The sequence below is a fragment of the Bubalus kerabau genome, chromosome 15, assembly GCF_029407905.1.
Source record: "Bubalus kerabau isolate K-KA32 ecotype Philippines breed swamp buffalo chromosome 15, PCC_UOA_SB_1v2, whole genome shotgun sequence".
Taxonomy (NCBI): domain Eukaryota; kingdom Metazoa; phylum Chordata; class Mammalia; order Artiodactyla; family Bovidae; genus Bubalus; species Bubalus kerabau.
In genome coordinates this window covers 55,695,128-55,710,401 of record NC_073638.1, presented here as the reverse complement: position 1 = coordinate 55,710,401, position 15,274 = coordinate 55,695,128, and the positions used below count along the sequence as shown (strand labels likewise).

Genomic DNA, 15,274 nt, shown 5'->3' with positions numbered 1-15,274 from the left:
CCTGATTATTGAGTGACAGGACCACAGAGGACGGACACACAGACAGCATTTTCTCCCAGTATCTCTCCCATTTCTCAGGTGGGCAGAACCAAAGAGAGGGCCCGTTACAGAGGAGTTAGTGGAGGAGAGCAAATCACTGATGCCAGAGTCTGGTCTCCTCTTCTACGAGCCAGATGTGACCTGGGGCCTGGCATGGGGTGGAGATGCAGGAGTCAGTGAAGGCTCTGGAGATGTGTTCAACAGATACCTCCAGGAAACCTTCTGGGATCACAGCACCTCCCTCCCTAATGCCAGCCCTGCCCTTTGGGGAAGCCCCTCCTCTGGGGAGGTACTCAGCAGAACTCCAAGTGTTGGTCTTTTGGGATGTTGTACTTGAGCTTGTGGGTTTCGAAGAGGTTGCTCAGCTCCTTCAGGTAATGCTGGTGCAGCCTGTCCACCTCCTCTTGGGAGGGATGTGGTGTCTTCGGCACCTCGATGGGCTTCCCCACTGCAAGACATAGAGGTGAGTGGTGGCCCAGAATAGGAATCACTGGGGTCTCTGGATCCCATGGGGCAGGACTCCATGCCAGTGGTCACACCCACTGGAAAGTGCCTGTATTGTTTCCCTTTCAATTGTATTTTAGGTGATCTAATCTAAATATTAGGACAACTCTAAGATTCTGAAATAATAAAAACACCTCCAGCTGGCATTGCCACCTGCCAGACAATGTCCTAGGTGCTTTACTTGTATTATCTCCTAAAATCTTCTGAACAATCCTATGGGGATTGAACCTGCTATTAGTCCATTTTAACAGGTAAGGTAGTGAGGCTCAGGGAGGTTAAGTAACTTATTGCAAGATCACATAGCCAGGAAGAATCAGTGACAGATTGTAAACCCTGAAGATGTGATCTTAGGCTTAGGGACACGTGGATCTGGGAGTCTTAGATGCCATGAGTGGAAGGTCTGTATGTCTGGGAGGAGGTGGCCCACAGCCCAAGTGCCTCTTCCTCGTCTCCCTCCATGCTGGTCTGCAGTGCCTCCCATTCTAGGGAGGACATGGGAGGACTTATTAATCTCCTTCTTCTTGTTCTGCCTGGCTCAGAAAGCAGCTGTTCTGTCTTCTCTTGGGAATGGTTTTGGAGGCATCCGTTTTGAATTATATTCATGAAAATATTACCAGACAACCCAGGAAAAGTCATGGTGTAGAGGGTTGGCCAAGTCTGTACTCAACTAAGAAATGATTGGGTGAGTGGAGATGAACAGACCTCTCTCTATAAGCTTTGCCATTGGAACCTAGTTGGAATTCAAGACAAAAGCAAATGAGATGATCATATAGCAGAAAAGATGGTGCTAAGTCCATGCACTAAAGCCTATGACCATTATTTACAGGGAAATCCCTCAGGCTCTCCTTTATAGCCTGCTGATTGCTACTCCTTGGAAGGAAAGTTATGACCAACCTAGATAGCATATTCAAAAGCAGAGACATTACTTTGCCAAAAAAGGTCCGTCTAGTCAAGGCTATGGTTTTAAGAGATGGCAAGAGTGAATGTCGACATTCTAGGAATTAGCGAACTGAAATGGACTGGAATGGGTGAATTTAACTCAGATGACCATTATATCTACTACTGCAGGCAGGAAACCCTCAGAAGAAATGGAGTAGCCATCATGGTCAACAAAAGAGTCCAAAATGCAGTACTTGGATGCAATCTCAAAAACGACGGAATGATCTCTGTTCATTTCCAAGGCAAACCATTCAAATCACAGTAATCCAAGTCTATGCCCCAACCAGTAACGCTGAAGAAGCTGAAGTTGAATGGTTCTATGAAGACCTACAAGACTTTTTAGAACTAACATCCAAAAAAGATGTCCTTTTCATTATAGGGGACTGGAATACAAAAGTAGGAAGTCAAGAAACACCTGGAGTAACAGGCAAACTTGGCCTTGGAATATGGAATGAAGCAGGGCAAAGACTAATAGAGTTTTGCCAAGAAAATGCACTCGTCATAGCAAACACCCTCTTCCAACAACACAAGAGAAGACTCTACACATGGACACCACCAGATGGTCAACACTGAAATCAGATTGATTATATTCTTTGCAGCCAAAGATGGAGAAGCTCTATATAGTCAGCAAAAACAAGACCAGGAGCTGACTGTGGCTCAGACCATGAACTCCTTATTGCCAAATTCAGACTTAAATTGAAGAAAGTAGGGAAAACCACTAGACCATTCAGGTATGACCTAAATCAAATCCCTTATGTTTATACAGTGCAAGTGAGAAATAGATTTAAGGGCCTAGATCTGATAGATAGAGTGCCTGATGAACTATGGAATGAGGTTCATGACATTGTACAAGAGACAGGGATCAAGACCATTCCCATAGAAAAGAAATGCAAAAGAGCAAAATGGCTGTCTGGGGAGGCCTTACAAATAGCTGTGAAAAGAAGAGAAGTGAAAAGCAAAGGAGAAAAGGAAAGATATAAACATCTGAATGCAGAGTTCCAAAGAATAGCAAGAGATAAGAAAGCCTTCTTCAGCGATCAATGCAAAAAAATAGAGGAAAACAACAGAATGGGAAAGACTAGGGATCTCATCAATAAAATCAGAGATACCAAAGAAACATTTCATGCAAAGATGAGCTCGATAAAAGACAGAAGTGGTATGGACATAACAGAAGCAGAAGATAAGAAGAGATGGCAAGAATACACAGAAGAACTGTACAAAAAAGATCTTCACGGCCCAGATAATCACGATGGTGTGATCACTGACCTAGAGCCAGACATTCTGGAATGTGAAGTCAAGTGGGCCTTAGAAAGCATCACTATGAACAAAGCTAGTGGAGGTGATGGAATTCCAGTTGAGCTATTCCAAATCCTAAAAGATGATGCTGTGAAAGTGCTGCACTCAATATGCCAGCAAATTTGGAAAACTCAGCAGTGGCCACAGGACTGGAAAAGGGCAGTTTTCATTCCAATCCCAAAGAAAGGCAATGCCAAAGAATGCTCAAACTACCGCACAATTGCACTCATCTCACACGCTAGTAAAGTAATGCTCAAAATTCTCCAAGCCAGGCTTCAGCAATATGTGAACCGTGAACTTCCTGATGTTCAAGCTGGTTTTAGAAAAGGCAGAGGAACCAGAGATCAAATTGCCAACATCCGCTGGATCATGGAAAAAGCAAGAGAGTTCCAGAAAAACATCTATTTCTGCTTTACTGACTATGCCAAAGCCTTTGACTGTGTGGATCACAATAAACTGTGGAAAATTCTGAAAGAGATGGGAATACCAGACCACCTGATCTGCCTCTTGAGAAATTTGTATGCAGGTCAGGAAGCAACAGTTAGAACTGGACATGGAACAACAGACTGGTTCCAAATAGGAAAAGGAGTACATCAAGGCTGTATATTGTCACCCTGTTCATTTAACTTATATGCAGAGTACATCATGAGAAACTCTGGACTGGAAGAAACACAAGCTGGAATCAAGATTGCCAGGAGAAATATCAATAACCTCAGATATGCGGATGACACTACCCTTATGGCAGAAAGTGAAGAGGAACTCAAAATCCTCTTGATGAAAGTGAAAGTGGAGAGTGAAAAAGTTGGCTTAAAGCTCAACATTCAGAAAACGAAGATCATGGCATCCGGTCCCACCACGTCATGGGAAATAGATGGGGAAACAGTGGAAACAGTGTCAGACTTTATTTTTCTGGGCTCCAAAATCACTACAGATGGTGACTGCAGCCATGAAATTAAAAGACGCTTACTCCTTGGAAGGAAAGTTATGACCAACCTAGATAGCATATTCAAAAGCAGAGACATTACTTTGCCAACAAAGGTTCGTCTAGTCAAGCTATGGTTTTTCCAGTGGTCATGTATGGATGTGAGAGTTGGACTGTGAAGAAGGCTGAGCGCCGAAGAATTGATGCTTTTGAACTGTGGTGTTGGAGAAGACTCTTGAGAGTCCCTTGGACTGCAAGGAGATCCAACCAGTCCATTCTGAAGGAGATCTGCCCTGGGATTTCTTTGGAAGGAATGATGCTAAAGCTGAAACTCCAGGACTTTGGCCACCTCATGTGAAGAGTTGACTCATTGGAAAAGACTGATGCTGGGAGGGATTGGGGGCAGGAGGAGAAGGGGACGACAGAGGATGAGGTGGCTGGATGGCATCACTGACTTGATGGACATGAGTCTGAGTGAACTGCGGGAGTTGGTGATGGACAGGGAGGCCTAGCATGCTGCAATTCATGGGGTCGCAGAGAGTCAGACACGACTGAGCGACTGAACTGAACTGAACTGATTGCTACTTTACACACAATTCTAACAGACCTGGAATGCCCTTCCCTTGTATTCACCTCCTCCAAAAGTCTTATGGGATTGTCTGGTCAGAATTAAATCCTCTTTCTCTGGCATTATAAAAGTCAAGTACATCCTCAGTGCTGTTACACAAGGGCATGAGGATCTGTTTGAAGTGATTTACCTTCTCTGAGTCTCAGTTTGCCATCAATAAAATAGGGATGAGAGTCTACCTCCAAGGTTGCCCGGAAAAGTGAGCTGTAAGGAGCCGTGCAGTGTTTGCCACACAATGGGTGCTTGGTAATCTGTAGTGGCTATGGTTCTTTGTACCTCAGTTACAGTTCTCATCCCAGACTGCCTTTTATCGGGGTTATTTGCCTGTGTCTCTATTTCACCCTCTAGAACATGAGCTCCACTTGGTCAAGGATGTGTCCAACCCAAGTCCATGTCCTCTTGCAGTACAGAGCCCAGGCCTCTTGCCTTGTAGCCTTCCCCCCACCTCCCTACCCTAGGCCAGGTCTAGGCTCACCCACGGTGGTGATGGGTCGGCGGTAGGGCATAAAACCAAAACTGTACTGGAAGACTCCACGGCCATAGAAGAATGGGATGGCAAGACCTATCTTCTTGTACAGTTGATCTCTGAACCATTTCCACCAAAAGCCAGGAGAAGTCTTAGCATATAATTCATTGTCCCCAAAGGAGAAGATCGGCACCAGAACTGCTCTGGAAGGAGACAAGAGAGAGGGCGTGTGGAGGGGCAAGAAGATTCAAACTGGTCACCTAGCAGGAAGCTTGTGACAGCAGAGGACAAAGCCCTGGGCTGGAAGTAGGTGGCCTCGGGTAACTCCCAGTTGTGCTACAGCTTTGCTTTGTGATAGTGGGCAAGTCCTAGCTCCTCTTAGGATCACCACCTCCCAGTTGCACCATGACAAGGAGATCAGAATGTTGTAGAGTCCTCCCAAACATCAAACATCTGCAAAGTTTCTGGGAAAATCTCTTCTGCCCCAGCTAGCTTGTGTTCTTCAGAGGTGCTTCAAGGTTGGATAACTGCTCTATGCTGTGCCTCAAACTCCACTGTCTCAGATCCCCTAGGTCTCAGACATAATGCCAACTTTGGGCAGTATGACCCATCACACCTAGTCCTTTTGATCAACTAGTCTCCCTTCTAGAATCTTCTCTGGGTATTTGGACATGAGACAGTAAATATCTTGCCAAGTTATCTTCTCTATGAATGGACTGAACATCTCTTGCTAAAATAGGGCCTGCATTAATCTCTGCTGTCTTCCCACCAAAACACAATCCTTGCCAATCTCCAGCTGAATCCAGAGCCCTCTCCCCAATACCCATGCATCAGGGCGAGCCTGATGAAACCCTTGCGGTTCTGCAGCACCAGCTTGTTGGCTCCAGGCCTGGTTTTCAGTGCCTCCCTGATGCCCCCAACAGTGATGGCCACTAGGTTGCCGCTTCCTTTCCTGCTCAGCATGTAAGCAATACTCTCCTTGTCTGATGAGACCAGCCCTGGGGAGAGAGTAATGTGGTTAGCTATGGGGTGAAGGGGGCAGGGGCCATAGCAGGGATGTAGTAGGTCCCTACTCACCCTCCCCCTACAGCTGGGAGTTCCCTGAGGACTGGGATTGAGTCATTCCCTTCTTCCCAACCCCTCACCAAGCTCATTGCTGGGAACAGTGCTGTGGGAAGTGCTTCCTTGGGTCTAGCCTCCTTCTCTACTACACGTTCTTGGAGGAAATACAGAATTCTTAGAAGCCCTCCCTGAAATCCCTCCTCCATGCCTGCAGCCCTCATTTTCCTGGGCTCTCCAGTTCTAGGAAGGCTTACCCCCTTGCATGATGTAATCCCTGAAAAATGGGATCCAGAAATATATGTTTATCGTTGTCAGATGTGGGCAGATGCCAGGGAAAAGTGAGGAGAAGCCCGTGCTGTCTGTGCACATGTTGGTAAAAGCTCCGACTGACAGGAGTCCATGAGGGTGGAAGGCAGCAAGGTAGTTCCGGGAGGGGTCCAACTCAGTGGTCTTGACTAGCTGCGGGGACAGAAACCTGGTTAATTGGAGCTGTACCTCGTGCCCTTGCTGGTCCACCTGCTGACTTTCTGGGATGACCTCGTCTATGTCTCCCCTGTGCCCAAGTGCTATCACACCCATATGTGAGTGTCCTGAGATTAGAGAGGGCCTATCTGAGGATCCTTGTCCCCACTGCAGACCTGGAGCAGAGGAGATGCTCTTAGAGACTGTGGAATGAGGAGGGAGAGAATGGACCCATGAATGGACCCACCAGGGAAGGAAGGCCCCCTGCCCAAGGACTCCTGGGAGGGTGACAGGGACACAAGCCCCTGTCCTACATGAAGGGAAACCTTATCCCAGGCATAGTCCACCCAGAAGGAAGGAGCCATTGCAGGAGGGAGTGAGCATCTCTCCCAAGACTGTGGCAGCTGGAGTTCTGTCCTGGATCAGGGCTGAGCCCTGAGTCGCTGTGACTCAGTATAAGAGACCCCAGTGTGCTGGGAAGTGGAGGTGGGGAAAGGGGCACGAAGTCCCTAGTGATGCCCACAGGTGTGGGTGGGGAGGGGTCAAGGAGGTGTCCTGCCAAGTCTGCAGCACTTCCTGACACCAGGTCACAGCCTGCTCAGAGCACTGCACCCCTGCTCAGGCCTTGGCCTGTGCAGACACTGCTGCTCCAGGATAATGAAATCTTCACATAGAAACCCAGCTCCTGGACTGATCTTCAGCATGAGGTGGAGGCACCTTGTCCTGGGGGAAACACTGCCTGATTCTCTACTGTTAATTCTTGAGGAAGCCTATCACTTGTGTTTAGAAAGCTCCAAGACCCAGAAACCATTTCCTAATTTTGCTTGAAGTTCCACAACTAAACTCTAGTTCATAGAAATCACAGCAGAAACTGTTTGAAGTTTAGGAATCCACAAGCCTTTGGCAGGGAGTGCAGAGGCTTGTCAATGTGGGAGAGCTCCAGTAGAGCACGGACCCCCACTTATGGGCTAGCCCATGGTTCCTGCAGGGCCTGCACAGTGAAAGTGTGTAGAAGAGTTGGAGGATCTCCTGGGAGGTGCTGGGGTCCAGACTGTGAGGCCACTGAGCTATCTCTGCAGGCTCCCAGCCCAAGACAGGCAAGTTACTGGGCACATCATCCTGCCCTCTGCGGCCACTCAGTGGTACTGCCTGCTCTCTGCAGGCCTGCAGTGGGCAAGACTCCTGAATTCTGTACACATGAAATTTCTGCAAATCAAATCCAGTGTCCCATCCATCTTAACAGTGCCTTTGAGAAACCCTCCCCTAGGGTTACCTGTTTGAGTGAAGAGCATGAGGGATATGGCTAGACAGTCACAGAGCCCCTCAGTACCATTTTCCTGGCAGACATTCAACTGACAACAGCTTTGGTTGCAAAGGGAGCCAGCCACATGCTGTTCTTGGAGGCCCTAGGATGATCTGATATTTCATGAAATCCTCACAACCCAATAATGAATGTGGCATAATCTCTGCTTTACATGTGAAGAAATCAAGGTTCAATGAGACTAGCTCACCTAAGATCTGGTATGTTGCAGATCTGGTATTAGAACCTATCCTGCCCAGCTCCACAGGTCACACTCTATCCATTTCTTCTCTTCTGTTTCCAGAGGAGGGCCACCTGCCTCTTCCTGGCACCTTTCTGTGTCTCTCCTGCCTTTCCCACCTTATCTGGACAGTAAATCATCCCTTCCCAGGGCTTACACCCAAAGATTTAGTCTTTTTGTGAAACAGGAAAGAAGTAGAAGGCTCAGTTCACTTAGAGCAATGTCTTCCTCAATCAGGACTGACCTTTGAGTCCATGGTCAGGTGTCCACAATGACCTTAGGTCAGAGAGTCAGTCAGAGGCACTCAGAATAGAAGGGAGCGGTATGTTTACTGGATACATGGGGAAACTGAGGAAATGATTGAGCAAGGCTCTATCCAAGGACATAAAGCATACCGAAGTTTGGGGCAGAATAGATCCAGAGAACCAGTTCAGGGCTCTCTGTTTTGCTTCTTTATCCAAAGTTAATACACAAACTTTGAAACCAGTAAAAGGACTTGTGTGACCTTGGTCATGCCTTTCTTTCTCACTGGGTATCAGTCTTTTTATTTGAAGAAGTGTGGGGCTAGATGTTCTCTAAGGACATGACTTTATACTTGCAAACCCAAGCATGTCTGCTGAGCAGTTTACACCTATAAGATATATATGTGTGCTACAATATATAGTCCACAGATCTCCTTCAAATCCTGTTCATTCATCAGTCCTCATAGTGGCCCCACATCTCTGCAGGTGGTAAACCACCGCCAGACAGAAGCTGACTCCTCCCCAGGCCACATAGTGGTGGAAGCCCAGCACCTTCCTCCTAGCCTGGTATTCTGCTCACTGCACACAGAGCCACACTTCCCCACGGACACATGGGGCACTACAGGCTTAGCCACTCTCCAGCCACACCATTACTCACCGTGATGGGGAAATAGTCTTTCATGTACTTCCATATGACCCAGCGCTTTACGACCTTGTTGGGACTACCCCCCTGCCATGGCCTATTTTGGTCCAAGTACAACCAGATCAGATACAGGATACTGAAGAACCAGAATCTTGTCAACAGGAGGCCTATGAAGACCACAAGGCATAAAGGGGCTGGGGAGGGAAGCAGGAGCTGTCAGTGGTCACAGGAATGAAGGAAAAAGCTCTCCCCATATGCCCAGCACTAGCAGCACTGTCCTGTCCAGCCCTCACCCCAGGAGGAAGGAGTCAACCTTCCCTGCCTTCAAGGAGAAAGGAATGAAGCCCTTTCAGAGTCACACTGGGAACCTGAATTTGAAGATAGACCTAACTACAGACTTTTCCCCACTGTACCAGGCTGCTTATTCACTCCAATCTTACCCCCTCCACCTCCCTCTCTGTCCTGTTAAGTAATTTGTATTTACCAAGGGCTCAATAAAGCCCTGATGGAGAAGCGATTAAATGAGGCTTTGGGACCACAGAGAAAAGGGAGACATTGTCTCTGCCCAGCCCTCTTTCAGTACACCCTCAGCCCATCTTTCATAGATATATCCCACCAGATTCCTCCTCTAATGAAGCTCTCCTATGGCTTTTTCATAACTTTGAGGCACAGTCCAAGCAGCTCATCCTGGCTTTCAAGCTCCCCATGACTGACTTGAGTACCTTCCTGCTCCAGCTTCACTCACCCATATGCATCCCCATAATCCAGCCACACTAAGCTGCTCAGTGTTCGTACAACTCCCTGAGCTCTTTCTGTCTCTTAGCTTTTGCTTACGTTTCCTATGCCTGCCCTTCCCTCTCCTGCCAAAGGAGGGAGGTGGAGGCTAACACACCTGCCTGGGCAATGAGTCAGGGGTACAGCATGACTAAGGCTGGGCCCAGTGAGGAATTCCCCTCTGATCTTTGATTTTCAGTCCCTACCACGAGTTAGTCCCAGCTTCACCTCAGAGTCAGGGAGTTCTGTGGGGCTGTCATTAATCTAATGCCAATGGAACCTCATTCCCAGGGAATAATGCTCCCTCTTCAACTCATTGACTCCACTCAATCCCATGCATTCAAACTCTTAAAGAAGGTCAGTTTCCACTTCTGTTCCATCTGAAAGTAGAGTAGATTGGGCTGTCATTCCTGGTAGGCTTCCAGGAAGAGGGGACGTTTGACTCAATTTAAATAGTAGTAAAATTCATAAGCCAGACAAAGTAGGCTGAAGCTCACAGAGGCTCACTTTACACAGAGCTCCTACGATGAGTCAGGTGCTGGTGGGACAACTGTGAAGTGGCAGAAAATCCTGACCTTCTCAAGCTGATTTGCGGGAGTCAGCTTTTACTCTCCTACCAGCCTTTAAATCCCACCCTGTGGATCCATCTCCTAACCATCTCTCTACCTACTGCCATTCTCCCTTGACCAGGGGAGGCAATCTTTACCCTAAACATCAGACTGCAAATATTTTAGACTTTGCAGCCAAAGAGGCAACTCAGAGGAAATTATATACAGAGCTGATTTAAAACGTAAAAACCATTCTTGGCTCATGGGCTGTGCTGTGCTAAGTCACTTTAGTTGTGTCTGACTATTTGTGACCTCCATGGACTATAGCCTGCCAGGCCTCTCTGTCCATGGGGTTTTCCAGGCAAAAACACTGGAGTGGGTTGCCATTTCCTCCTCCAGGGGATCTTCCCTACCCAGGGATTGAACCAGCGTCTCTTAGTTCTGCATTGGCAGGTAGGTTCTTTACCACTAGCGCCACCTGGGAAGCCCAGGTGACTTCCTTGGTGGCTCAGATGGTAAAGAATCTGTCTGTGATGAGGGAGACCTAGATTTGAACCCTGGGTTGGGAAGATCCCCTGGAGAAGGGAACAGCTACCTACTCCAGTATTCTAGCCTAGAGAATTCCAAATTCCATGGACTGTACAGTTTATGGGGTCACAAAGAGTCGGATATGACTGAGTGACTCTTTCACTTTCATGGGCTGTACCAATATAATAATAATGAGTGGGATGGATTTGGCCCATGGGGCATAATTTGGAGACCCCTGATACAGATTGTTACTGCTCCCTGTCATTAATTTATACCCTACACCCTAAACACAGTAGATCCATTGGCTTCAGCCATAGGGACCTATACCACATAGATTGGACCTTGTCATTCCCATACCTAAAGCCCTCCTGGAGCTCCCTTTGTCCCCAGGATAAGGGACAAGGTACAAGCTCCTGCTCCTGGCATCCAGAGCCCTTTCCTCAGCTGCCCTCCCTCTAGCTACTTGACCTCCCAGTATTCCAGACTGGGAAGGGGGTGGGTGCAGCCAGTCAGACGCACTCCTGCTGGCAAAGCACCCCGAAGGCCAGCTGAGCAAATTGTCCCTCATACCAGGTGATCCCCAAGTGCTGATCTCAGCAGCCCTTTTAAGACCTGTATCTTTCTCCCATCAATGCACCCTGTGCTCCAGAAGTGGCAGGTGTCCATGGCCTCCTGTTCCCACCCCAGCCTGCCTTACGTAAGACCATGAAGCAGAAGATCCAATGCAGGACTGCAAAGGTCTGCAGTCTGCGCTCCAGTGGCACAAACAAAGGTGCGAACTCCACCATGCTGGCTCCTCTGGGTTCTGGAGGCTTCTCTGAGCTCTGCTGTGGACTGAGACACTTGCTCGTGTTTGCTGCTGCCAGAGATTGTCTAAGCATTTATGGGTTCTGAAGTGGGTGGGTTGCCGTTTCAAGCAATGTTTTATCTGCAGATCTTCTTTCTCTGTTTGCTTGAATCTTGCTGTCACTTGGCAGTGAAGCAACAAATATAGTGCAATCTTGTCTTCGTTCCACCTTCCCAGCTATCTGGCTATGATAATTGTCTCCTTTCATTTGCCAGATCCACTGTTCCCCTCCATGAATTTGTAATTACAGTTTCCATCTAAAAATCCCTTGGCCCCACCATCTCCTCCACCTCCTGCCCTATTCCTCAGCTCACCTGCACAGCACAACTCTTGGAAGACAATGACAGCTGTCAGCTCCACACCCTCCCCTCCCAATCTCTCCTCCCTCCTCCAGACTTCATATATCACTGTTCCATGGAACTGCCCTTGACAAGTTCACCAGCGGTCTCCACGCTGCTGAATCCGGTGGTCAATTCTCAGCTCTCATCTTGACCTCTCAGCAGCCTCAGACACAGCTGGTCCCTCCCTCCTCCTTGAAACCACTTGGTCTGTGGACACCACCCTCTCCTGGTTTCTCTCCTGCCCCTCTGACTCCCCCTGGGTCTCCACGGTGGCTCTTGTCCTTCACCAGGCTAAGTGTTTGAGGGTCTTTCTGCTCTCTGTCCCTGGACCCTCCCTCCTCTCCCGTAGAGACCTCATCCAGGCTCATGGCCTTGAAGTCTGTCTACAGAATGAACACTTCCAAACTGCATCTCCTGCCTGACCTTCCCTTGGGCCTCCAGACTTGACTAAGTAAGGTGGGTACTTGACATTCTCCCTGATAGTCTGCTCCGCACCTCCACCACAGCTTGTCTAAAACTGAACTTGACTTTTGTCTCTGTGAAAATCTCCTTAATTTTTACTCATTTCTCTACAATGTATTTTTGCTTTTTTTCCCCTGAATTTGAAGAAAACTTACACCCCACCCCCCAATACTAACCATTGTTGGTTGGGTACATTATGAATTTCTTGTCCCAATTTTTTTCATTTATATAAATTTTTATTTACACAGTAAATTAGAAATCATATTTACATTAATTCTTTGTTCTCCTAAAAGAGCACCTAAAATCACACCCCAACCCCTTATAGGGTATAATAAATGTTCACTGAAACTGTATTGTGTTATTGTTTTAAGGAGAGAGGATGGAGAAGAAGGAGCCACCAGCTAGCCTGTCCTGCTGTCTACAAGGGAGCAGGACTTGGAGCAGAAGTGAGTGTGCCTGAGTCCTGCAGTGCCTTCCATCAGCAGACCCAAGAACAAGGCAAGGTTTGGGCATCTCACATCTTCTTCACCTGTGAGGTGTGATTTTTTTTTTCCTCTTCCTGGTGGAGAGGGTCTTTCCTGATTGCTCAGCTGGTAAAGAATCCACCTGCAATGCAGGAGATCTGGGTTGGGAAATTCCCCTGGAGAAGGGAAAGGCTACCCACTCCAGTATTCTGGCCTAGAGAATTCCATGGACTATAAAGAGTTGGACATGACTGAGCAACTTTCACTTTCACTTTCCTGGTGAGGACCACATGGAGCCCTGGGGTTTTTCTCTCAATTCTTACTTAGCTTGTGTTTCAAGGTGTCACTGACAATCTGGTTTTAGAAAAGGCAGAGGAACCAAAGATCAAATTGCCAACATCTGCTGGATCATTGAAAAAGCAAGAAAGTTCCAGAAAAACATCTATTTCTGCTTTATGGACTTTGTCAAAGCCTTTGACTGTGTGGATCACAACAAACTATGGAAAATTCTGAAAGAGATGGAAATACCAGACCCCCTGACCTGCCTCTTGAGAAATCTGTATGCAGGTCAAGAAGCAGTAGTTAGAACTGGACATGGAACAACAGACTGGTTCCAAATAGGAAAAGGAGTACATCAAGGCTGTATATTGTCACCTTGCTTATTTAACTTATGTGCAGAGTACATCATGAGAAACGCTGGGCTGGAGGAAGCACAAGCTGGGATCAAGATTGCTGGGAGAAATATGAATAACCTCAGATATGCAGATGACACCATTCTTATGGTAGAAAGTGAAGAGGAACTAAAGAGCCTCTTGATGAAAGTGAAAGAGGAGAGTGAAAAACTTGGCTTAAAACTGCAGCCATGAAATTAAAAGATGCTTGCTCTTTGGAAGAAAACCTATGACCAACCTAGACAGCATATTAAAAAGCAGAGACATTACTTTGCCAACAAAGTCTGTCTAGTCAAGTTTATGATTTTTCCAGTAGTCACGTATGGATGTGAGAGTTGGACTATATAGAAAGCTGAGCGCTAAAGAATTGCTGCTTTTGAACTGTGGTATTGGAGAAGACTCTTGAGAGTTCCTTGGACTGCAAGGAGATCCAACCAGTCCACCCTAAAGGAGATCAGTCCTGAGTGTTTATTGGAAGGACTGCTGTTGAAGCTGAAGCGCCAATACTTTGGCCACCTGATGTGAAGAGCTGACTCATTTGAAAAAAACCCTGATGCTGGGAAAGATAGAGGGCAGGAGGAGAAGGGAACGACAGAGGATGAGATGGTTGAATGGCATCACCGACTCAATGGAGATGAGTTTGAGTAAACTCCAGGAGTTGGTGGTGGACAGGGAAGCCTGGTGTGCTGCAGTCCATGGGGTTGCAAAGAGTCAGACATAACTGAGTGACTGAACTGAATAACTGAACATTTAAAATTTTAAGTCCTATTTATCAGCCTTTTATTTAATTGATATTGCTTGATTGCTTGGTCTGACTTAGGAAATCGTTAAGTGATTTTGATAAATTGTAACTTTTCCTTGGAAACTATCAGTTTCATCAAAGGATGCAAATTTATTTTCATTGAAGTTTGTAAGCAAACCAGTTTCTTTGATTTTAATATTTCTCTCTCTCAGTTATTTCTCCACTGGCCTTTATTTTGTGTAGTGTGATTTATCTTCATTTTTACTAGTTGTGGAGTTGTTAATTTTTTGGTGTAACCCAGGTTTTTATTTGGTATCATAATACTTCTGTCCAAAGAAATTCCCTTAATGTTTCTTGTAGTACCAGCTCACTAGGAATTAATTCTCTCAGCTTTAGTTTGTCTAAAAACACCCATAATTTTGTCTTAATTTTGAAAGTGATTTTCACTGGATAGAGAACTTTGGGTTGACAATTAATTTTCCTTTCAGCTCTTCAAAGGTGTAGTTCTTGTCTTTGTTCCTCTGTGTTTACTATATCTTTGGATCTAACTGCCTTGCAGGCTTTCAGTTCATTTTTGACAGCTTTAATATAATGTGTCTAAATTAAAAAAGCAAACAAACAAATCCTATTCTGTTGAGAGTCTCTATAGTATTGGATCTATGATCTTATATCTTTCCTTATTTTTGGAAAATGTTGAGACCATGCCAAAAACACTTCATCTGCTCTGTTATCACTTTCTACTATGAAGTTTCAATTACATTAATATTATACTTATTTACTTTATTTGAATGTTCTGGTCCAGCTGCAGATAAGACAGGATGGGTTTGGTAAAAGAAGAGACAAATAGATCAATGGAAAAGACTAGAGAGCCCCCAAATAGGTCCACATACGTGTCATCAAATGATCTTTGATAAAGGAACAAAGGCAATTCGATGGAGAAAAGAAAAATGTTATTTATTTGCTGAGGAGTCTTTAAATCTTTAAATCTCTGCTATATCCACAATTGTCCCTCTTTATAATCCTAAAATTTTTAATGTGTGATTTCTTTTTTGCTTGTTTTTCTTTCTGGATGAATCTGTCAGATATTTATCTCTTTTAGAGGAACAGTGTTTTTTTACTTTAACTTTCTGGCCATCTCTAATGTATAGTTGTT

General features: G+C 46.1%; 1 protein-coding gene across 1 annotated transcript; it reads right to left on the bottom strand.

The window, feature by feature from the left end:
- Positions 1 to 332: 332 nt before the first annotated feature.
- LOC129628277 (2-acylglycerol O-acyltransferase 2-like) lies at positions 333 to 11,382 on the bottom strand. Its single transcript, XM_055547692.1, has 6 exons — positions 11,292 to 11,382; positions 8,760 to 8,938; positions 6,111 to 6,315; positions 5,618 to 5,792; positions 4,804 to 4,997; positions 333 to 487 (listed from the first exon to the last, which is right to left on the bottom strand). The coding sequence occupies exons 1-6, from the start codon at positions 11,380 to 11,382 to the stop codon at positions 333 to 335; spliced, it is 999 nt and encodes a 332-aa protein (XP_055403667.1).
- Positions 11,383 to 15,274: the final 3,892 nt, after the last annotated feature.

Bases quoted from the DNA above. Each gene is read 5' to 3' on its own strand.
- LOC129628277 (XM_055547692.1), bottom strand. From the start codon at position 11,382: ATGGTGGAGTTCGCACCTTTGTTTGTGCCACTGGAGCGCAGACTGCAG. The intron at 5,793-6,110 runs GTAAGCCTTCCT...CTCTCTCCCCAG, and splicing joins GGATTACATCATGCAAGGGG to GGCTGGTCTCATCAGACAAG. The intron at 488-4,803 runs GTGAGCCTAGAC...TATGTCTTGCAG, and splicing joins CCGACCCATCACCACCGTGG to TGGGGAAGCCCATCGAGGTG.